General features: G+C 40.5%; 1 protein-coding gene across 1 annotated transcript in view; it reads right to left on the reverse strand.

The window, feature by feature from the left end:
* The window catches only part of LOC142656572 (dynein axonemal heavy chain 11-like), a 271,269-nt gene that overhangs the window by 115,925 nt on the left and 129,174 nt on the right, over nucleotides 1–26,170 (reverse strand). The window contains exons 45-47 of the mRNA XM_075831503.1: nucleotides 13,260–13,421; nucleotides 6,541–6,774; nucleotides 1,548–1,694 (exon numbers count right to left, since the gene is read on the reverse strand). Coding sequence (XP_075687618.1) covers nucleotides 1,548–1,694; nucleotides 6,541–6,774; nucleotides 13,260–13,421 — 543 coding nt within the window. The remainder of the gene's footprint in view (nucleotides 1–1,547; nucleotides 1,695–6,540; nucleotides 6,775–13,259; nucleotides 13,422–26,170) is intronic.

A 26,170-nucleotide genomic window follows, 5' to 3' on the forward strand; every position in this document is an offset into this window, starting at 1 on the left:
CCACTGGACGATCTACTAGTACTCTTTTGGACCAGTCTAACCCTGATTTAAATTATCATTGGAGCAGCACTAGGCCTATAGTTCTGGGGACAACTAATAAGTGTTAGATCGGAACTTATGTCAAGACAAGATCTGGGGAAGAAACTTTTGCCTATAATACCCCAAATAGCAAGCCGTGTTGGCCAATAAATGAGCCTACCTGGCAGGGAAAAAGAATAAGACAGCTGCATTTATACTGTCTGGCTGATATTTTCTCACATAGTCACCAACATACCACACTATAGCGTGGCTCTTTTTTTGCGGTGACAGAATATGATAATAGGGGATGGTAGTGGTGGGGTTTGGAGACGTGGTGGAAGGTGTGAGTTGGTGAGTGGAATAGGGACCTCATGCAAGCACCTCTCTGCACTATTGACACCCTTACTTATGAGACCTACTGACCATGGGTGTTTGATACTTTCCTGTGCCCGCCTCGTGGAGTTTTAGGTTTTTCAGATGTTAGTGGAGGTTTCCAATAATATGTCCACTTTGCACCACCATTTTTAGCTTTCCATTAAGTTTACCCAAGGATGGATTCGTGCATGGGCACATGTGTTCATGGTGCAGAATGCATATACAATTGTCACTAACCTCACTCACTGACAACATTCACACAAACCACAGTTTAAAACAGCAAATGGATGACAAAAAGACAAAAAGTATAAAACAAAACTTTGCATTTCCCATCTCTTCATCATATGTTACCAGTTTTGTTTTAAAAAACAAACAAAAACACAAGTGTGACTTTAAACAGCGCAGGGTGTAAAACCGGCAACATAGATCTAAAAGCTTCTCATAGCAATGAATGAATAACTATTAATAAGGAGCTGTATTGTAAATTGTCAAAACTAAGGAGGACTGAATGGACTTAGTCGTGTTGTCAGCTGTGGCCTTCAGCTCCAAAGGACAAATATTTAGTGGAGAAAACGCAATGGTCTGATGATAGATTTCATGGCAAATCACCATACAAACGAGGCTGCTCTTCAGGGAACCCTGCGTCTAAGACCCTAAGGGCTTCAATTTAACAGGATGCTTTGAGTATGTATAACTAAGCTTGTCTATTAAACCAAATCTCAAGGGGAATAAGCTGTTAGACAAAACCATCAAAATATATAACATGCCCCAAGCTCATTTCATAGCTCAAGATTTCAATGTATTGCTATGCAAGATGAAGGCTTTTGTGTTAAAGCCTATTTATATAGTGACACATCTATGACCACAAGTATCAAGGCGGCTGCACACACGTAACAAGTTACACAACACAAACATTTAGATCAGTAATTAATTTGGTCGGCAAATTGTGAAGCAAACAGCACACATCTGGCATTTTAAGGGAAGTAGTATGGGCGGACTGAGAATGGTCCTCAGGCCATTGTGGAGATTGTTATATGTCACTTGCTATATTCCAATAGTAAAGACCCGATGGTGTGTATAGATATGCGTCACCAACACTTCTGGACAACAGCGGTCATGACAGAAAGGTCAATTCAGTCCTCTTTATATTTTACCTTTCGCTCCTCATCGTCTGCCACCATTTTTTCTTGATTTAATTTTTCTGACTGTTGACCAATTTTGTCTATCAGGGCTTCTGTATCCTTGTTTCTCTGATGAAGTTCTACCTCTTGTATGGCAAGTTTAGACTTTAAATCCTCCACCTGAATGAATACAACAGAGACCTGGTTAATTAAGTTTTAAGACAATATTTTCAATTATATTAAATCAGTTAGCTTAAAGAATAAATGTTGCCAAGGGCTTGACTGTGATCGTGTATAATTACTTTGTGTCTCTAGAGGTTGTGTAATTACGTCTCTGTATTTAGCAAAATATTGTCTTGAAGGCAGTAAAAATGAATTTGTTGGTTAATTATTTGCATATACGTGGGTTTATCGCTTTATTATAATGGTTCTTTACAAAAAAAAATCTATTAATTTACCAGTAGAAATATAACATAAAATATCAATATGCAAATCATAATTGCTACCTAAAAGTGAAATTGTACAGTGAATGAAATGCCAAAGAATATAATTTAATATCGGTAATTAGGTCATAGAAATGTATAGCATTATTAAAATTGAAGCATTGTCTCACTTTGGATGGGTTCACATGTAGCAGTCAGCTGAGCTGGACACAACTGATGACATTTTGTGTAATTCGTGCACCGGTCCCTAGCCTGATGTAACGTTTTTCTTTCCGGCAGAAGGTAGACATCCGGCATTAAAAACAATGTTAGGGCCGGTTCACATCAGCTTTCCGTTCAGGGTTCTGTCGGAGGTTTCCGTCGTGGAACCCCTCAACGGAAAGTCAAACGGAAACCTTAGCTTCCATTTGCATCAACATTGATATCAATGGTGACGGAAACATTGCTAATGGTTTCCGTTTTTTCGACGGAATCAAAAGCGCAGTCGACTGCGCTAGTGAAACCTGCAATGGAACCCCTGGATGGAAAGCCAACGCTAATTTGAACCGGCCCTAACTGATGACAGAACTGCTCTCAAAGGAAAGAAAGGGATCAGTTCTAGCATCCTTTTCCCTCCAGCGTTTCTGTATCACGCCGGAAGGAAACTACGCCTGATTGCCAGATATATGGGAATGGGCTCTAAGACAACACCTTTCCATATGCCCTATTATGCCCATTCCGGCAGAACGGATTTGTCCATATACATGGGCAGCCATTCATTTGAAGTGCCACCATGTTATACTACATTTCCTCCACAGCGGCCGCTGCAGAGAAAATGTATGGTTTGCCACAACTTTTCCAGTGATATGAACACTAGATTGCTTACAATGTGTGGGTTGTACCTCCTGCAATTTTAACGCTATCGTTTCCGTGAAAAAAACAAACTTTACGGAATGGAAACAAACAGAAACCAACTGAAACTGAAGCATGAGGCCCCATGCACACGACTGTGCCCGCAATCACGGCCCGCGATTGCGGGCACGGCCGGCCGCTGACTGTCAGCCGCATTTTCGGGTCGTGCTCCCATACAAAGTATGGGAGCACGGCCCGCAAAATGCGAAAGAACGGACATGTTCCATAATTCCCGGAACATTTCCACGGCACTGACACCCTTCCGTAGTGCTACGGAAAGGTGTCAGTGTTCAATGAAAACGGAGGTTTTTTGCTGTCGTGTGCATGGGGCCTTACCATTGTACAATTGCGGGCTGTGATTGCGGGCACGGTCGTGTGCATGGGGCCTTAGCGATGTAATACGGATGCACTACGGACCGTATTTGCGGATACCATTGAGCAGAAATGGGTACGTTGCTCATGATTTGCTGATGACTATAAAGCAATACAGAACCGTATTTGCGGTCCGTATTTGCGGATACAGTCGTGTGCATGAGGCCTTTGGCTTTTTTCAGAGATTTTAAATAAATATTGCTCATTTTTGTGATTTGATGTAAACAGGCCTTAAGAACTAAAAAAAACAAGAAACAATAATTAAAAAATAAAAAAACAGTTAAATAACACAAACGGGTACACTAAGAACCTGGTATTAAAGAAGGCTTGTCCGCTCTTCTGACATGCCTGTAATAGTAATTACTTTAATTCCCCATAAAATAAATATTTTGCAGCATTATTTACGTACAAGATCTCTGTGTGGTGCCTTTCCACTGTTATTCCTCTTGGAGATGTATGTATAAATTGACAACTGGCTGTTACCATTCTTCTTGTCAATGAGGTGTGTCCCTATCTAGTCTGACACTCAGCATTGTCAAGGAAATGGGAACCAGTTGTCAGTCTATTTACCCAGTTCAGGACCGGGCTATTTTGCGCCTTCAGGACCAGACACCGTTTAGCCCTTTTTAGCACGTGTTAGTTAAATGGCTATAACTTTTTTATTTGTTGGGCTAACGACGTGATTTTTGCGACGTTTTTTCCGTAGACAATGCAGGTTTATTTTTATATCGTTTTTATACACACCTTTTTTGCTATTTTAGAATTTTTATTCATAAAGTTTGAAAATAATAGTAAAAACATAAGCTTTTTTACGTTTCAGCTATTTTTTTTTGGGTAATAACACAGTTTTACCCTAAAATAGACCTTTTATTTGTAATCGTAATTGTTTACCGTAAATTTTAATATATTACATGTCTATATTAGGGTAATTGGGTCAGCGCTAGCATTACAACAATGATTGGCGGGGGGGGGGGAACGTTTTTTTTGGGGTGGGTATTTTATGTGTATTTATTATTTAATTTTTTTTTGCACTTGACTTCACTATTTTTTTATTACTATGGTCTGTCCCTCAAAGGTCAAAAAAGACCTTTGGGGAACTTTATATATTTTTTTTCTTTCTTTTACACCATGTTTTTCCACTGTAACTGGAGCTGCACAGCAGCCCCAGTTACAGGGGAAATCAGGCCTCTCATAGGGACGATTGTCACTAACTGGGCTGTGCTGGGTCTAGTAAGACCCAGCAGCAGTCTGCCACTAACGGCACCCGGCGATCAAGTGACCAGTCACATGATCACCGGGAGGAATAGAGACAGCGCCGCTGCTGCTGTCTCTATTCCTATACACAGCGTTCATTGAGCGCTGTGTAAAAAGACATCGGAGAGGACAGAAGCAGTGAAAGCTGCTTCTATCCTCTCCTCAGGGTCCCCGGCAGTCACTGACAGCCGGAGACCCGACATTCAGCTGCCCGATCGCGCGGGCAGCAAGTTAAAACCCGAGCCGTAAAAAGTCTATGGCTCGGGTTTTAAGGACCCTGACCGCTGGCCGTAAAAATACAGCCAGCGGTCGGGAACCAGTTAAACATTTTTAGGAGGAATAATAGAGGAACGGCACAATGCAAGTATCTAAGAAAAGGTGCTTCAGCACGGTAAGTGGCACATTTTTATGGGGAATACAAGTATTTACTAAAACAGAGATGTCAGGAGAGCTGACAGGTCTGCCTTAAATGCATGGTAGCACTGATGGATATGGATGGAGGTTACTGTATGGCAGCAGATAATAAAGAAACTCCAAATTCATCACGGTGGTGCAGGCTGTATGATAAATTTGCTGCATCTTGCTAGACATGTTCGAACTTTTTCTCTTCCTTTGTTACTTTAGAGACCAATTTTGTGGTCAACGTTTGGGCGATTTTAAAGAGACTCTGTCACCACATTATAAGTGCCCTATCTCCTACATAAGGAGATCGGCGCTGTAATGTAGGTGACAGTAATGCTTTTTATTTAAAAAAACGATCTATTTTCACAACGTTAGGAGCGATTTTGGTTTATGCTAATGAGCTTTCTTAATGCCCAAGTGGGCGTACTTTTACTTTCGACCAAGTGGGCGTTGTACAGAGGAGTGCATGACGCTGACCAATCAGCATCATGCACTCCTCTCCATTCATTTACACTGCACTAGCGATATAGATATATCACTATGTGCAGCCTCATACACAAACCCTAATATTACTACAGTGTCCTGATAATGAATACACATGACCATCCAGCCTGGACGTCGTGTACTCAGAATCCTGACACTTCTGACTCTTTTCTGTGAGATTCCAGCAACGGATACGAAATCTCGCGAGATTACGAGGTAAACGAGATTTCGTATCCGTTGCTGTAAATCTCACAGAAAAGAGTCAGAAGTGTCAGGATTCTGAGTACACATGACGTCCAGGCTGGATGGTCATGTGTATTCATTATCAGGACACTGTAGTAATGTTAGGGCTTGTGTATGAAGCTGCACATAGTGATATAACTATATCGCTAGTGCAGTGTAAATGAATGGAGAGGAGTGCATGATGCCGATTGGTCAGCGTCATACACTCCTCTGTACAACGCCCACTTGGTCGAAAGTAAAAGTATGCCCACTTGGGCATTAAGAAAGCTCATTAGCATAAACCAAAATCGCTCCTACCGTTGTGAAAAAAGTTCGTTTTTTTAAATAAAAAGCATTACTGTCACCTACATTACAGCGCCCATCTCCTTATATAGGAGACAGGGCACTTATAATGTGGTGACAGAGTCTCTTTAAGCCACTTTTCACGACTTTCAATCCAATCAAATGTATCCATACACATTGGCACAATGTCATGCAAAGAGCCAACACCTCTTAAATCACCATGTCTTAATTGGAGACCAATCTAAGCTTTCTTTCCCCTGGGACAAATATTCAGTTTGGTTTCCCTCCCCACAAAATAAAATAAAAATATAGCTTTACAAGGTTTTTTTTTTATTTGCACAGTAGTCATAGTAACAAGAACTACGATAAATTAACCAATTATCAGTCACATGGTAGTGGGGGGTACAATAGTTCCAATCACATAGAAGTGGCCATGTTGTACATAGTTCGCTCCACCTAGTGGCTGCTGCAGGCAGACTGAATTTTCAAATGTACCTGTATGTCTCTGCAGAACATTTGGAGATCTGTATCAGGAAAACAACACTTCAACACTTATAATTATATATTAAGAAATTAATCAGAACAGAATTTTGAACCTAAAAATATATGGTGTAAAACGATGGACATTCATTTTAAGTCATCATGCTGTGCCTCACCTGAAAAGCAGTTGTTTGCAGCTTCTGTAATCCATTTTCTAGTCTTTCCATTTTCTGAAGAAGCTCATTTCTCTTTTTCCCCAGAAGATTCCAGTATAGTTTAATCAGTTCTAGGAAACTCTTTGGCGTTGTGTAGTTATAATGCTTTTCATTCTGCTGGTATTTTACACTGACTTCATTTACACTTGTATGTGCAAATGTTATAAACTGGCTGATGGAATTTTTCACTTGAGCCTGAAATAACAATGTATGTGGAACATGAAGAAATCGCCACTCATATCTGATAAAAATTCTCTGCCTGGCTTGATAGACATGTGCATGTCATTATTGGCATTAACAGTAGGCTGTAATAGAACATTATGCAATTTCTTCTGGTCACACTTCCACCTGGATGTATTCTCTAATGAAGAATGTCCCTAAGACTGAATGCTTATAGGTATTATGTATTATGTTTGCATCTACCATTGGACATAATCTCCCAAATGCTCATGGTAGAAATAATCAGAAAGCTAATAAATACATATACAAGTAGACATCAATAAAAGAACACAGAAACACTTTGTTATTCCTAGTGATGGTTCTGCGGGGGCGGTGCATGGCACAGCAAATCTCTCAACCAATTGCCATTCTTTAAATCCTGGTGGCATGCACCACCCCCTATGGTCCTGCTTTAGCCGTAAGTGGCCTATCTAATAGTAATAAATCAAAATAAACTGTATGTGGTTATGTTTCACCCCTTCGCCTATGGGCTTTACATAAAGGCATATCTACATTTTACCACTCATTTGAAAAATTAAGCAAGCACCTTAGGTAAGCGGTCATTGGCTATTCCCTTTATCTCTACTAGATATACCATGACCTGGATGAATGAAAGCCTTCATAGATACAATGGGTGTAACAGAAAGGGAATAAACATTGAGGTCATAAAAAGTCTAACCCTTGCTCTTGGGTCTAGGGAGAAGATCCCATTCTACTTAGTTAGATGTCTCCAACAAAAAAAAAGAACGAATGCACAGGAATTTAATCAATAAATATATATTTTATTAATGTCCAGAAACATACGTGGCAGAACTACTGCTAGTGAAACAATATATAATCGTGCATACATTACCGATGAGTCCCACCCCAGGATCCTATATTGTACAATCCCACCATAGCTGTATAATGATAAAGTGCTAGTAGTGCAAACCAGATTACCGTGTGATCAGTTATGTCCTTATAGGTTTTAGTTATGTCTTTGTAGGACTATCTACAAGAATAGACTGTAGTTGGCAGTCTACCATTATAAACCTTCTTCCAACCTTTATGAAAAAGTCATGTGTCATGAAGATCACTCACCTCAATGAACAGACTGACTCTAGTCAGCCTAGGGTGGTCCAGAAAATAATTATTCAGGATGACTGGGAAAAACCAAATCAGAATTTTGCCATTATTTTTTGGATAACAGACATCTATATTAGTGAGGTCACACAAACTAGACCTCACGTATCAACCAATCAGAGTCCAGCATTCATTTTCTAAGTGTCAGATACGTCAGTAAACGGAACCTTCATTTTATTTTAATATTACTGAAATTCCTACGAATGCACAGCACGGTGGCTCCTGAATTTTTAATCTGAGCAAGGAAAACATCTGCATGGAGTTTGTATGTTGTCCCTGTGGTTGCGCAAGTTTCCTCTGACACTCAAAAAACATTCTTACAGGTTAAATGGCGTCCTGTGAAATTGACCCTAGAGATAGGGAAATTACATTGTGAGCCCCATTGGGGATAGGTACTGATGTGATTGAGGACAATCGCTATGGAATATGTTGGCGCTATATAAGCAACAAGAAATAAAAAATAATTAAATATTTAATAAAAATTTGTGCCAAAAATGGAGAGTAGCATTTGGCAAGGATTCTGGTCAGTGCTTTAATTTCGAACCAGCATAAGAAAATTAAAAGGCTATTCTCACATTTACAGCATTTTCATGTTTGATAGATGCGAGCCGCATCTAAATCGAGAACAGGGTTCACCTGTCCCCGGTCACAGCCCCCTGCATCCAGGTGGGGAATGAATGGAGAGGTGGGCGCACATTTGCACGGCTCTCTCCCATGATTCCCAGGGGGTTTCGGAAACAGCCAAGTGTTCTTGCACATGTGCGGCCATCTCTTCATGCATTTCTTCTGGCTGGATGCAGTGGCCACCTCTCTAGACGGGACGGAGGTTGGGAGATGTCCTTCCTTGAGATAGGTCTGGTTCCGAGAGCTAGGACCCGCATCTATCTGACGTTTATGGCATATCCCTTGGATATGCCATAAATGTCTAAGGGGGAATACCTTTTTAGGAGTGCAAATTAAAACAGTGAAGGTGCCTGTAGAAATCAATCAGATTACAATTTACGATATCTCCCTAATAATAGAAAAACTATTTTTTTGCCTGCATGAAGCATGGCCATTTCGTAGTTGTGTTTAGAATGACGGATTCCTTGTATGTTGCCTTCCTTCGGTTGTAATCATTCAAGGTTGCTCCCCTGCTTTGCATAGCAAATGTATTTTCACAGTTGTCACAATGATGGACAGCAAAAGAATGATTACAACACCCATCTCTGCTTGTTATTACATACAATAGCCCAGTAGGAACTATGATCTGTTGGAGAGACAAACGGTGTCCCACTCTGGAACATATTAAGTTTGTCTCCGAGACACACATGGCTTCACTAGGGTGTCTTACCTCATTCATAATAGATGCTAATCTTTTCAGGGCTGAATGATGACAACACTTCCTGCCCTTCACGGAATTACAGCTAGGTTTTATCAAAGGACTCAAACAGCCTGCTAATTAGACTAATTCCTTTTATCATGAATTATTTATATCCACTGGTAACTGATCACCGTGACATTAATGGGTTATGCTCAACTTGGCTCCTCCAATATTAAAAACGGAATGTATGAAATAAAAAAGTGATGTATTTTGCTCCAGGTAGTTGAACACTCGATAAAACCTTTAGAGAATGTAAATATATATGTATATATTAACCTTTAATTATATAGCACCAACATAGACCGCAGCACATCACAATGGGGGAAGCAGTAAACATACAAAATAACGTCTTGAAAAATGAACATGTAGTACTGAAATGAGAGGTGGAACCTGTAAGTAAGAGCTTACGATCTAAATTATTTTATTGCTGCCTTATTTTATTTGCATATTTTTTATATGGTACCTCTGCTATTTGGCAGCACGGTGACATGTCAATCAGCTTCTCTCTAAAGAAAAGAAGGTCCTGTTCGCTGCTCTTGGTGGAGAGGTGGCTGTGGATGCATGAGAACTCTCCATTGTAATAAGTGAAAGTTATAAAAATGTCTAAATGTATATTTGTCTACACACACACAGTTAGGCCTCTTCTTCACACGCATTTTGTTTTACAGCATTTCAAAGGATTTGAACTTTTAGCATTTTGTACAGCCATTTTTCCTGGGGTTTTTGAAGTCCTAAGAAAAAAACACCATACCTAGAGCATGCTGCATTTTGAAAAAAACACCACTGACCCCAAAAACTCCACAAACAAAAACGATGTATGTAGGCGCTCTCAAACAGAGTTTAAAGGAGTTTTCCCAAAATTTACATCACCTACTGACAAGAGTGGTGATGAATGTTTGATCACTGAGAGAACCACCGCTGGGACCACACTAATCACGAGAACACAGTGCTGAGACACCGTTGCTCTTTACTCGACGACTGCAGTGAAGAGGAGTTAAATGCAGCAGCGGCCGAGCATGTGCCCTGCCGTTCCATTCAATGTTTATGGGTCTAACATAAACAGCCGAGGAATGTACTGGGTTGTCTTCATCCGTCCCAAAGACTTTGAATGGAGCTGCAGTGCGCATGCTTGACCGTCGCTCCACTCAACTCCTCCTCACTGCGATCGTGGATAGGTGATAAATTGTAACTTTGGATAAAACCACATTAAAGTAAAATTTGGCCAAACAATAAAATGCAAAAAAGATGCGAAAAACGCTACCAAAAATGCGAGTAAAATTTGTGTGTTCATCCAGTTTCATGGAGCAATGCTTCTAGAAATGCTACAAGTTTGCCATAATAAACCTTTGTATGTATCCTTATGAAATCAGTCATACATAGTGCCCAAATAATGCAATCATACAATGCCCAAAAAACACTGCCAAATCAGTAAACTGGTAAAGTAGCTGTATCCTGTGCAGCCTTTCCATGGGTATGGGCACCAAGTGTGGGACGGGGGGTGTTTGTTCCAGGAACCAAGGCCACTGGGGCCAGTGGCGCTCCCTTCAGTAGCGACAGTAGATGCCCTTTGTGTGACTGCATAGGTTGCACAGCTCTGAGGACCTGCATACAAAGGTCCCTATGTCAGGTCTATAATGGCTGTGTACAACTCAGAGGTTTCACACACCTGCAATACAAAAGCATTTTCAGGTCCATACAACAGCAACACCTAGACACCACTTCGCCCCCTGGAGTTCTGAACATAAAGGGTTATTCCAGCCAGAAAGATTTATCAACTTTTCAAAGGATAAATGTTAAATTGTGGGGGTCTAACTGCTGGAACCCTGATGATCACTAGAGCGGCGGACCCCCATCCCCTGCAGCCGCACCACCGTGGCTAGGACTTTGAATGGAGCGGTGGTCGAGCATGCGCCCTGTCGCTCCATTCAAAGTTTATGGTGCTGAAGGAATAAGGCACTGATCCATTTGAACTCCTCCTAACCGCGGTCATGTGGCTGGAGGGAACGGGGGACCGGGTTCTTCATTCTAGGGATCGGTGGGGGGTCACAGTCCAGTAGATAGATGATAAATCTTTCTGACTACAATGAAATGCCTACAATGCATATATATCATAACATTCACGCATAACTGCTTGCTGTAGCTTATATTCAGTTTCCACTATACAATATTTCAAACATAACAAAACATTTCTAAATGAAAATATTTAAAAGTTCAATAAAACTATGCCAGGCGAAAGGAAGTACAAGAACTTCAGTGAAGAAATAAGTGCACTTTATGTTCAGGAAATGTTTGCAATTATTGTAAATATATTTTGCAGTAGGGGGGTTCACAAAAAATAGGAATCAAAAGTATATATTATACCAGCATGGTGTATGTTAAACCCCAGGCAGCCTGCAACTTGGAAAGAATACCCAGGAGGCTTCTGTTCAGGTTTGACTCCTAAATAACCGTATAAAAGCTTGAGTGAACGGAACACAAACAACGCATTCAGCTGCGGCAGAAGTTATTCCTAGAGTAGGACATAATTGATGCCATTATTCGGAAGTAATTGGTAAAAAAAAATCCTTAAATGTGCCAGTCAATAGCAAAGAGGCGATAAAATATTAATACAATACAAATATACTTTGAATAAATTTTTTAACATAGTCCTGGTACGTTTAGCAAGATAGACAATTCTGTATTCATTTAAGCAGATGCTCTTCTGCGGGCAATTGCAAGAACAGTTCACATTTAAAATAAACACCCTGTTTATTCCCTAGTTATTTATACACTGAATTGTGGATGATTAATTTCATAGACAATAGCAATAAGAGGGTAAAAACCAAGAAAAGACCTCTCATTTAAAATATAATGGGAATGTATGAGCAGAAAATGACAAATTATTTATATCAGGTTTTTATTAGAAACAAATATTTGTTTAATTTTTTTATTTTATTTTTATGTGGCTATTCACACTGACCACTAGAGAACACACAATAGGTTGTTGTTTTTTTTAGCAGTTTCAGTTTTACAGTTTCTGATTGGCATTTATTGGGACTATTAACTGAAATGACTGGCACTATTATAGAGGCACTTGAGTGGCTGGCATTGGCACTCATGTGGATTATACTGTTATGTGGCACTAATGTATCGGTCACTATTATATGGGCATCATGGCTGGTATACTGGCAGTTTTACAAGGGTAAAATATACATCTGGAGACTTTGGCTTGATTATTTGTGGAATATATGGCACTGCTATTTGGACACATTTGAAACATTTCATTGTTTTAGGATTTTATGGGCACTATGTCTTGCACTATTATGTGGGCACTACTTTGTATGGTATTATATGGCACTATTGCCGGTATTACATCATTATTTTGTTGTGCTATTTTATGGTTGTATTGCACTATTATATTGTATATACTTCATGTATCATTGAGGGAACACTAAATTCAAAGGTCTATCCAAACATTTTACAGGAGAATGTGTGGGCAGCAGTTCATAACCTCAAGCTGAAGAAACGTTGGTTGATGAAACAAGACAAGACAATGAACCAAAGCACACAAGTAAATAATGCAGAGTCCTGCTGTTTAGAAGGCAAAGGGTGGCCACACCAAATATTGATTTGATTTAGATTTCTCTTGTGTTCATTCACTTTGTATTTTGTCAATTGATTAAAAAAAACTATTAACACTTATATTTTTGAAAGCATTTTTACTTTGTAGCATTTTTTCCACAACTGCCTACTAAAACTTTTGCACAGTACTGTATATATATATATATATATATATATATATATATATATATATATATATATATATATACAAATCCTATGTGCTGAAGGCAAGCAAATAGCCTTTCTGTTCATAGAGGAGCTCAGACACCTGATGTGTAAACTTGGTAATAGCATCTACCAGAGACCATTGACATTATTTTATACGTTTAAGAGTTCTGTCGTAAGAACAAAAAATACCCCAATATTACATACTTACATCTATTCCATCCAACTTCTGAATGAAGCTGCTGCTGACAGACTGCAAGGCAATCTGAGGCCAGGAATGGAACCAGTCTATGGCAGTGCAGTTCACCAAGGCAGGAAATTTTCGTGCTCTGGTCCGTAATGTGAATCCCACGGGCGAAAAACACAGTACTACCTGGAAAACATGAAAACAAAAATTTTTTACAAAAGGAAGCTACTGAGAAATATTAGTTCCATATATCTATGAGAAAAGCTAATGAGAAAATACAAGTCTCAAAATAAATGAGTAATGGTATGTGCATACACAACATCAAAAACGTTTGAAAATACGGAGCTGTTTTCAAGGGAAAACAGCTCCAGATTTTTACAGATGTTTTTTAAGCCACTCGTGATTTTCCCAGTGTTTTTCGCGGCGGTTTTTCTATAGAGCCTATGAAAAACGGCTCCAAAAACGGCTGAAGAAGTGACATGCACTTCTTTTTAGCGGCCGTTTTTGTATATATTTATATATATTTACTGTACATAGATATATATTTTTTGGATTAAAATGGAATTTCTATTTTGTTTTGGTCTGTTTATAATTTACTAAAAATAGGAATAGCACATTCGCAAAATTATTTATTCCCATTTTAGGTACATAATGACAGACAAAAAAATGGATCTCCATAACGCTAGTGTGAATGCAGGCTAACAAATATTCGGCTATATGATGTAGACATTTCAGAATATAACATTGGGGAAGATCTTCAAGCTGGAACCACCAGTTCTTAGAACAAATGGGGCCGTAGTGCTTGGAAAAATGCCCAAACCACTTTGGCACTGGTTGAAGATTTGTGCAACTTAAAATTGCCTCCACTGCAAATCTCGTGACCCATAATAACACACAAATGAAGTTCATTTCCAGTTGTTTTATTTACAATTTATTGTAGAGATCTGCCTTGGGGTCAAAAAATTATATACTTGTCTGCAGATAAATGCCCAGCAGAACAGAAGACTCAGCTCCATAAATTCAAAATGGCTGACTATAGTTGCAACTTCCTGTCCCCAGTTAAAAGAGTAGCGCTGGAGCACAATCTGAATTTCTAGCCTTCTAGCAGGTGAAATATTGCACAGACCAACAAAAAAATAGGCATGTGTAAGTTTTATTATTTGGGAAGGGTATGTGAAGGGTTTGTCCTCTACCACCTCCAAATGCAGCTTTGGGAGCTTGTCTGCTGATGGCTGGACCATTTCTGTATGATCACCCTCCCAGAGATATGATGATGTTTCCTATCTCCAAGACTATATTCAGTGACATCTTCCAGGGACTGCCCAGGGGTTATATGAAAAATGTACATTGCTTTAAGACAGAATCATGTACATTGGGGACTTTTATTCCTAGCCAAGTTTTGTTCAACGATAGCCTGGTCCACCCAGTAGCCCAAAATGCAATCGACGTTAACTCGCAACACTAATAAGTGTGTGAGCCCAATATGGGTATACGTACCATAGAGACAGCCCAAATGGCTGCTATGGTGTCCATTGGGGAAAGGGGCCAGCTATGGGTACTTTTGCTTCTATTAAAAGCCATGCAGGGCCCCCTCTTTCTAAAAACAATTTGTCTGAGCTATATAAAATAATAAGTAATAAATAATAATAAGGTGAAATGTGAAATTTTTAGAGAAGCATTGGCTCAGAGCTAACTAGGATTATAAGATAAAGATGGAAGGACTTGATGCCTTGACCATAATTTGACGCTTGTTTGTCCCTTGTGATCTTAGACAGGTTGACTAGTTTACCCAGATGTAATATTAGATCATTAGCTTGGTTTTTACCATCAGGATTCAACATTGCATGCAGTTCTATGTGAAAACGAAGCGTAAATGTTATTAGGATGATGACGGCAGCTCCGCTTTGTATTCTGTTCATGTCTGTTAAGTTCTTTAAACTCATAAACACTTTCACAATGTGACAGCGATAATATATTACATACAGACTGCCCAGCAGAGGATGTGCCTACTTCTGAAAAGCTATGAAAAGACCTCAATAATTCATTTTTCCGTATGTGATCAGTGGACTCTGTGAGCTGCACTTAAAAGCACCACGAGATAAAAAACGCTGAACGCAAGACTTGGGGAGGCTATTATGCTTCTGTCCCCTCCCCCAGATTTCACACACTTTCATGGCTCCATGTGAACTCTGCACAGTGGGAATGGTTCAAACTTCAATCCACAACTTGATCAATGGAAAACATAGTGCTAATAGGTGCCCAGGCCACAAAAATAGGGTGCCTTGATTCTATTTTTCAGGTCTTTTTTTTTTTTTCAAAAGTGCAGACTGTAAAAAGAAGATAACTGGGCACTAGAGATAATAAACTACAATATGCTTTGAAATAGAGGTAAGCAATTTTGGTTTAATGGGGATGGAGAACTACAAGTTCCAGTAGAGTCTGCAAAGGAGACTCGTAGATCTGTATCCACTAGAGAGCCATAATTTAACTATTTCTATTCTATAGTGTGTATGATAAGATATTTTTAGGGTTCATTGTTCAATTTACCTTAAAAAGAAGGTGAAATAACAATGCAGCATGATGAAATGTTTTGGAAAAGCACATACAGGATCTTATCACCAAGGATCCCCCCTACACCCAAAAATAAAAGAACATGAGTCTGTAAAGGCTTACTTGGTTTAGTTTGAGGTCATCTTGGCTAGCCTTTTCAGATAATTGGACTTCTTAGTAGCTACCTGGATATGGTCTTAGACTAGCTATATTGTTCGGAGAAAAGTATGGTGTATGTGCGAATTTAAAGGGCATCTGTTACAAAAAAGAACCTGTTGAGAAAATGGTGTTCTGAGCAAAAAAAAATAAAATTAAAAAAAAATAAAATAAAAAATAAAATAAATATATATATATATATATATATATATATATATATATATATACACACATACACACACATATACATACATATGCACTTATGTGAAGAGTATTTATACCAGAATTCCACCATATCTGTCAAATAATATTGGCAATCAGTGTGTAAATAGTACTGACACACAAAATAATCCTGTATGATAAGTAGTGTCCACATAACACTGCCACATGGTGCCAAAATATAACTTAATAAGCAATCCTCCTCCTCCTGTACTGATTGTGCAGATCAGATTGCCGTCAAAGTGCTGTTCTTGAGGACACCCTAGGAACTGGGAACACTGAGCAATTGCCTAGTTTGGCACCCCCTAACGATGACCTGCTGACAAATAGAAGGTAGTGACTACTTCCACAACCACAAATTAGCCACTCGATACACAGATTGGGAGACAAAAAGTTTCCGTGCACCATATACATATATTAAGGGTGGGTGCACACAGGTTTTTTCCCAGGGTTTTTTTTTTTTTTTTTTTTAAAAAGCATGTGAAATGCAGTAGAGGTTTTCCCATTAAGGACATTTATGACATATCCACTTCTGGCTTTGGCTCAAAACACTGAGCTAAAAACTGCAATAAAACTGTGTGTGCAATCCTAGCATTAAAGGTGTTTTCCCGTTAGGGACATTTATGGCATAGCCACAAGATATGTCAAAAATGTCCGATAGATGTGGGTCCCACCTCTGGGACCCGCACCAATCTCTTTAACGGGACCCCGTTCTACCTCCCTTTGCTCCGGCTGACACGTGATTTCCGACCATGAAGAAGAAAACAGCGTAGCTCGCTGAGCTACGCTGTTTCCGTAAGTCCCATGGAAGTGAATGGTAGTTACGGAAAGAGCATAGCTCGCATGCTACGCTGCTTCCGTAACTGCTATTCACTACTATGGGAGTTAGAGAAAGAGCGTTGAGCAGCGAGCTATGCGGTTTTCTTCTTCATAGTCGGAAATCGCACAAGTCAGCCGGAGCACAGAGAGGTAGAACAGGGTTTAGGGGGCCCCATCCTAGAGATAGGTGCATCTATCTGACATTTATGTGGATATGTCATAAATGTCCCTAATGGGAAAGCCCCTTTAACCCTTTTACATCGCTGATCTGTAGATCTACGTCAGGAAAGGGTCTTTAAATATGGCGCCTGCTCAGAAGCAAAGCGGGCGCCATAGCCACCGGGTCTCTGCAGTGTTACACAGCAGGGACCCAGCGGCAATGCATGCAATCATTTAACCACTCAGATGCCGGTGTCTGATGTGACCGACCACCGGCAACTGAGGGGTTTTTACTGCCCCTTTTGCGTTGGGGCTGGTCACCGGCTCCCGTGCGGTGAGATCGTGGGAGCCGGCATACCCCTAAAGCACTTAGGAGCCTTGTGCACGCTCCCAGCCCTGCTATAGGAGGATTGCCTGTAGCAGGTCTCAATAGCAATGCACAGATTTTGCCATAGACGGCAAAATTGTGATATTGCATTCTATGACATAAGCAATCTAATGATCGCAGGTTCAAGCCCCCTAGGAGGACTAAATAAAAGTAAAAAAAAATGTTTTTTAAAAAATATATAAAAATTCTAATCACCCCCTTTCCCTAGATCACATATAAAAAGAAATAAACATAAACACATTAGGTGTCCCCACGTCCGAAAATGCCCGAACTCTAAAAATCTAAAAATATTTTGTCCAATACGGTGAACAACGTAGCAGGAAAAAAGGTCCAACTGGCCGAATCGCAATTTTTACCAAAATGGTACTAATAAAAACTACATCTTTCCACATAGAAAATTACGCCTTACACAGCTCTGTACACAGAAATATAAAAAAGTTACCCAGTACATCGCACATAATATTAAATAGTACCATTAGAAAGTACAAATTGTCCCGTAAAAATTAAGCCCTCATATATCTGCGTCAACGAAAAAATACAAGAGTTATGACTTTTTGAAGGCAGTGAGAAAAAAACAAAAGCATAAAAACAAAAATTAGTCTGGTTCAGAAAGGGTTAATGCTAGGATTACAAATACAGTTTTGGTGCAGTTTTTGACTCCGTGTTTTGAGCCAAAGCCAGAAGTGGATCCAAAAAGAAGGAAAGGTATAAAGAAAAGACTGACGCATCTCCTTTTTTTTTGTGCCGATTTCTGAGTTTGGCTCAAAAAATCTAAGCCAAACACTGCCACAAAAACTGCATCAAAACTGTGTGTGTGATCCTAGCCTTAAAGCATTTTTCTTAGCATGTATTATAGTGGCATTTTATTTAATTTTTTTAATGGTGCATTTTGTACAGGTGTTTTTTTCAGGTGATTTTGAAGTTATATTGAATTACTGTGGAGAAAAACGTCTGAAAAACGCTATACTTCAGTATGCTGGGTTTTGATAAAAATACCACTGACCCCAAAGACGCCACACATCAAAACACGGTCTATGTAGACATTCTCATATTTTGATATGGACTCCCAACAAATATCAGGCCCAAAAAACACTTAAACAAGTCAAGCTAGTGGTCTAGATGTGGAACTCCAAGGATTTTTTTTTTCTTTACATACTGTCGAAATGTGTTTATTTTTGTTAACAGTACTCCTTAGTAAACCTCCAATAAAAGCTGACTGTTCAGTCATTATGTGACCCCTGTGAGACATACTGTAATAATCATTGGTGGGGGTTTAAAAAAACAATTCTCACCTCTACCCTTTTCCCCGTGGCCCCTCTTCCGGCTTCAGAAAGCATCTAGCTGGCAGGCGCTGGTGAGGGACGTCACCATCTGTGCCTGCCCAATTCACAACTATAGACTGCTAACATCTATTACCGCTTCCCCCCATATTGCCTCTGGAGGAAAGTGGTAATCTATTTTTTTTTACTCAACATTTCAAGAATAAAAGGATTTTTTTTACGTATACCTGATCTCTCCTGGGTTGTTACATAAGCAAAAATTTGAGAAAACTAAAGCTGTACTATTCCACGTATTAAGTGACTTAATAGCAAGTGCAGGGTAAGGTTATGTTCACATGCAACAGATTTGTTGCAGAAATTTTAACACATTGGGCCCAAGCTCTTTTTGCCAGCCCTCATTGTCTGCATGACAAAAGTAGTAGAATGTTTTTTTTACTCTTTACTCTTCATAACATACCTATGACAAACTAAACAATGCTAACAAATGCCTGATTGTATAAACCAATTATTGAAATGAATTATGTTTTTCTTATTTTTTTTCATTTAAACAAAATATTTAGTTTTTTTTGTTGTTTTTTTTTTACTATGTAATGCTATTTACATCCAAAACTTTTTGGGGTGAAATGTATGCTTAGATTACTAAAAGGGAACACATGAAAGCAAATCCTTCCAGATCACATATGTATTAATAATTACAGTTACAGATTTAATAGTTTAGATGTGTGTGTGGGAACAGGAGGAAGGTTAGATATTCTTGTAAGGAACACTGTGACTCCCTCAGCGCACAATACACATTTCCTTATCATGCAATAGCAGCACTCAACCTGAAACAAGGCCAATAAATCCTAAACGACAATGTCTCGGTTTTTTTTTGTTTGCTCTTTACAGAAATCCAAAAATTGCATGTGCAAAATAAAATTATTTGTTTTACCTATGAGCATATTTAAAGGACTGTAAAAATGTAACAATCTATCATTAATATATCAGGGACATCAGACCTAGTTCACACTGAGTTTTTTGGCGCTGTTTTTGACGTGGAAATCATAGTAATAGTGTTCCTGCTCCTAAGATAAAGCGAAGCCTGTGAGTAGTGCTGACCTATTGACTTTCTTTTTGATTTCCATAGAAATAAATAAATTAATTACTATGATCAATTCCGATACCCCAATAAATATGCATGTTCAGCAGGCTGACAACTCTGTGCCACTGATATCTGGGGACAATAAAAGAATCGCGCAGGAAAAGCCCTCCCATTTCCCCATAGATGTTTGCAGGGCCGGACTGAGACAAAAAGGCAACCCTGGTACACAAGCCCCAGCAGCCAACACACTCTGTCTAAAACCGGCCCTGACCCTAAGTCACCCAGTCAGCGCATGTCGGTTGATTCGGTCCAAAGTGATTTATGTTGAATTTCAGATTAGCGCACTTTTTTTTAGGTGAAAATGCGTTCCGGCGGAGCAGCTAGCTCACAGCTTATGTGCTCAACATTCAGCTTTCCCCCTTTCCCATAGAGCAACACCTATGGGGTGACGGAATGTGATACTTGATTGAGTGATAAAAGAGAATCGGTTCTTATGCAGCAACCTCCTCACTACACCACCTCCACCCAGCAAGGTATCCTCTCAGACAAGGCCACACTTCAGGATTTGAACCAGGGTCCATACATAAGACACTGCTTAAGCACCAGACCACCAGCTCAGGCTGATCTCTGAACTTTCTTATTGACCCCATAAGACCAAGTGTAAACGTCACTTCCAGCAGGAATAAGAACATGTCATCTTTTGGAAGAATTTATTGCCAACAGTTGAAAGCAGAGGTAAAGATCTCTGCTAACAAATTAAAGGTGTGAGGGCCATGTGAGTTCGATCTCCAGCCTTAAAAGCAGTTAACGCCCAAGCTACTGTGCTGTAATGTCATCCAAGGTTCTTCTTGTTGAAGGTCCGATTACACATTTTTAAAAGAGGTGAAAAAAAAATAAAAATAAAAATGTGTCCTTGTAAAGCTGCTGTGCAGCCAGCTCACAGCTTGCATGATCCGAGTTGAGCACAAGAATCACTTCTGTACAATGTGAGTTCTAACCCCCACGTTGTACTCCTGGTGACCTTGGCCAGCTCCCCCTTTCCCAAAGTGCCACCTATGGAGGGATGGATTATGATACCTGTTCAAGTGATGAGTATATTGCTGAAATCTGTAATAATCTACTATATAAATCCAGCTGTCTCAAAAGAGACAGCTGCATAAGTAACTTTCTTATGCAGCAACAATCTCACTGTGCTGCCTCCACGCCACTATAAATACCACCCAGCAAAGTACCATTTTGGACAATCCACATATCAGTACTTGAATCAAGCACTGCACAGAAGAAAGACACTCACTGTTTAAACCCCACTTAATCACCACACCACCAACTCACATTGGCATCTTAGCTTTCTTATTGTCCCCATAAGACCAAATTAAATCATTACTTGCAGCAGGAATAAGAACATGTCGTCTTTGGAAAAGTTTATGGCCGGCTCTTGGCAAAGATAGCACACTGGTAATGTTCTCTGCTGTTAAACTAGAAGTGCTAAATACAACGGAAAAAAAGGGCCAACGGCGCTGCTAGTAACAATGTCACAGTTGAATAAACTTGAAATAAACTTATTTATTTGTAGATATCAGGGCTACGCGTTTCAACGCCGGACCGGCGTCTTCATCAGGCCAATCAAATCAAATCATTGGCCTGATGAAGACGCCAGTCCGGCGTTGAAACGCGTAGCCCTGATATCTACAAATAAATACGTTTATTTCAAGTTTATTCAACTGTGACATTGTTACTAGCAGCGCCGTTGGTCCTTTTTTTCCGTTGTATTTAGCTCTTCTTTTGACAGCAAACCTGCTTTGCTTGTGTATGGACCTGGCAGCAGCTTCTGTGCTTTTGTGACACCTAAACAGTGTCCACAATCTAAGGTGAGCATTTTTCTTGTTGATCATTTGCTCCTGTGGTTTTATCGCTTTTATCTGCACTATGTGGCGCCGTGTCTCTTTTATTCTATTCTAGTTAAACTAGAAGTGTCAGGGGTGTGTTGGTTCTATCCCCAGGTTCTCCTCCTTGTATCTCAGATTTGAAAGTCGTTCACAAGGCGAGGCATACTTTTAAAGGAGAAATGCATTGCCCTGTTGAGCATCAGCCGCTTGCGAAAATTGTTGGAAAAACATCACCAAGCACAAGCAACAAACTCGTATAAGTGAGGAGACCGCCATCTACCCAACAAGCAGGATGCAGGATGCTTTGAACCTAGGGACATGGGCTAACTCAATAGCAAACCAGGCCTAGGAACTTAAGCCCCAAGCCACCACACTGTCATACTGCCCCCGCCCCCAATGTGATCTAAAGTTTTTAACAGATATGAAAAATGCACCCTTGTAAACCTGCCATGCAGCTAGCTTACAGCTGCGTGATCTGAGTTGAGTGCAGGAATCACTTCTATACAATGTGGGCTCTAACCCCCATGTTGTCCTCCTAGTGACCTTGGGCTACTCCCCCTTTCCCAAAGTGCCACCTTATGGATTATGATACCTGTTTGAGTGATGAGTGTTTTCTGATCATCTACTTTATAAATGCAGCTGTCTCAAAAGAGACAGCTGCATAAGTAACTTTCTTATGCAGCAAAAATCTCACTGCACTGCCTCCACACCCCTATAAACACCACCCTGCAGAATTCCCTTTTAGACAAGGCCACGCATCAGAATTTGAACCAGGGTCTGCACAGAAGACACTCACTGTTTTGGGTGCAGCTTAAGCACCAGGCCACCAGCTCAGGTTGATCTCTAGGCTTTCTTATTTTTTCCATAAGACCAAATGTAATCGTCACTTCCAGCAGGAATAAGAACATGTTATCTTTGGAAGAATTTGCAGCCAGCTCTTGATGCCAGAAGTAGTGCACTGGTAAAGTTCTCTGCTAATAAATTAGGAGTGAGGAACATGTGTGTTCTATCCCTTGGATCTCCTCCTTGAAGGCATTTCACAAGGCGAGGCATCCTTTTAAAATAGAAACGCATTGCCCTGTTGAGCGTCAGCCGCTTACCAAAATTGTTGTCACCCTTAAGCACTAGCAGCAAACTCGCATAAGTAAGGAGAACGCCACCTACCACACAAGCTACAAACCCAGGCACATGGGCGAAATCCAAAGCAAACCTGGCCTAAGCACTTTAGCTCCAAGCCACTGCGTGGTCATGCCCCAATGTGATCTAAAGTTTCTCTTCATGAAAGTCTGCTCACTTTTTTTTTTTATTCTTTTTTTTTAAAGAGGTGAAAAATATGTTCCCATGGAGCTGCTGTGCAGCTGGCTCACAGCTTACGTGATCTGAGTTGAGCGCAGGAATCGCTTCTGTACAATGTGGGCTCTAACCCCCATGTTGTCCTCCTGGTGAACTTAGGCAGCTCCCCCCTTTCCCAAAGTATCACCTATTGAGTGATGGATTACGATACATGTTTGAGTGATGAGTATATTGCTGAAATCTGCAATAATCTATATATACGTGTGTATATACTTGAAAGAGACAGCTGTATAAGTAACTTTCTTATGCAGCAACAATGGCACTGTGTCGCCTCCACACCACTATAAACACCACCCAGCAGAGCGCCCTTTTGGACAAGGCCACACATCAGGATTTGAACACAGAAAACACTCACTGATTAGACACCACTTAATCACCACACCACATGGATTGTGCTCAGTTTGGTCTCTTATCCCTCCACAGTGAACGGCGTCAATTTAAAACGCATAGAACAATGGTGGAATTTCAGTTTTTTTTCTATTCCCCCCAAAAAAAAGTTAATAAAAGTTAATCAAAAAATTATATGTACCCCAAAATGGTGCCATTAAAAAGTACAACTAATCCTACAAAAACCAAGTCCTCATACAGCTATGTCGACAGAAAAATAAAAAAGTTATAGCTCTTTGAATGCGACTATAGAAAAAACGAAAAAAAAAAAAAAAAAAGCTTGGTCATTAGGGCCTAAAATAGGCTGGTCACTAAGGGGTTAAAGAGGTTTTCCCAGCAGGGACATTTATAACATCTCCACATTATATGTCATAAATGTCAGATAGATGCGGGTACCACAACGGTGAGAACGGTCAGAACAGTGCCCCCTAAACTCTGTTCTACCGCTCTGTGTTGCGGCTGAATGAGTTAAATTCCGACCATAAAAAAAGGTTATATGGTCTTGAGTTACAAAAACAGCGTATCTCGCTGAGCTATGCTGTTTCTGTAAGTCCCATGCAACTGAATTGTAGTTACGGAAACAGCGTAGCTCGTATGCTACGCTTCTTACGTAACTGCCATTCACTACTAAGGAAGTTACGGAAACGCTGTTTTCTTCTTCATGGTCGAAAATCACACACATTATCCACATCACAGATCGGAAGAACGAGGTTTAGAGTGCCCCATTCCAGAGATAGGCGTGGGTCCCAGACAGGGCAGGATTGGGACTTAAAATCAGCCCTGGCATTTTTAAGCACACAGACCCCCGCAGGCCATATGCAGCCGCCAGTGTTGGGCAGGGAAAACCTTTCAGCTATACAAGACATGGGGAGATTTATTAAAACAGGTGTAAACAGGTGTAAATGAAAAGAGGAATAGTTCCTGATAGCTCCAACTCCAATGAATCCACTGCGTTCCCACGAGAATAATGAACATTATTGAAGCAGACTTATTTCTGCTGCATGTGAATGGGGTATAAAATAGCTCATTCACTATTAATGGATGCAGAATCTTAGTGGATTTGAAAGGGATTTGGATGTGGAATTAGGGACTTAGTCCTAATCAAATCCTGATTGCGTGATCATGGCCTAATACTGACATATAAAGATTGCAAATTATACCAGTATACAATGCTAAAATATCACCATACTGTAACTAAATAGTATGATTTCAATTTCATATTCAGCCATATACACACTCACATACACACTCACATCCTGGAAACATGACGCACAGATGCAACCCAGAAGCTGGACACATGCTGCATTCGTGCCACTCACACCTAGGGCACATGCGCACGGACACCACTCACACCTAGGACACATGCGCACGCACACCACACACTTATGACTCCAGCGCAGTACATATATACACCAGAACCAAGCTCAGTACATATATACAGCACAAGAACCAAGCTCAGTATATAAATACAGCACCAGCACAAATACAGCTCAATTTAGTGCAATCCCTGACGTATAGGTGTGTACGGCGTAAAACTACAGCTCCCAGCATGGACCGAACAATGGTAAGGATATGCTGGGAGTTGCAGTTTCACAAATAAAAAAATCATACCACCCATCATCTCGCTACAGATCATACAGTGACTACAGTGCTGATTAGCAGCAGAATAAACATTTATATTAAGTGACTCACCGGTGACGTCTCAGATTCTAGTTGGTCTTTTTCTCTTTTCTTCTCCATCCGGTCCAGACCTCTATTGTAAAGGATCTGTCAGGTACTACGTCTGTGTATACTCCCGGGATTAATCAGTCGACACCTGAGGCCAGACCTCTTAGACTGACACCGCCTCCCACCAACCAGGGTGGCAGGCTCAGGAGTGGGAGAGCCTATCGCGGCCTGGTCTGTCGGAATTAGCTCCGCCCCCTGTCCATTTATACCTGCCGTGTTCTCTTCCTCAGTGCTTGTTATTCTTCTTGGATTCCTGGCCCCACTGCTGCCTTGCTCCAGCCTGCTTCTGCTGTGCTTCTGCCTTGCTTCAGTTCCGCTTATCCTGCTTCGCTTTGCAATTGGCTTGCTTCCTGCTCCGTGCTCTCGTTGGTATACTCCACTACATCCTGATCCTGACTGACTCATTCACCGCTCCGTTTCCTGGCGGCGTTCCGTGGGCTACTGCCCCTTCCCTTGCGTGTTCCCTGTTTGTACTCCCTTGCACTTAGACAGCGTAGGGACCGCCGCCAAGTTGTACCCCGTCACCTAGGGCGGGTCGTTGCAAGTAGGCAGGGACAGGGCGGTGGGTAGATTAGGGCTCACTTGTTCCCTTCACCTCCTTCCTGCCACTACATCTATGATGACTTCTCCCAACCACGACCCATTTCTGCAGAGTTTGCCGCTCAGATGTCTTCAGCTACACACTATTCAAACATTTCTGCACCTATAAACGAAGATAAAATTCCCATGGTGACACACACTGTACCCCTAAATATGATAGCTCCATGCACTGCACCTCTAATTATGATAGCACCATACACCGTGTCCCTGATTATAACCGCACCATACACTGTGTCCCTGATTATAATAGCACCATACACTGTTTCCCACACACACAGACTGCTCCCCGTAGATAGTGCCCCCATAGAGCCCCATGTAGATAATGCCCC

This window comes from Rhinoderma darwinii, chromosome 6 (assembly GCF_050947455.1).
Source record: "Rhinoderma darwinii isolate aRhiDar2 chromosome 6, aRhiDar2.hap1, whole genome shotgun sequence".
Classification (NCBI taxonomy): Eukaryota; Metazoa; Chordata; class Amphibia; order Anura; family Rhinodermatidae; genus Rhinoderma; species Rhinoderma darwinii.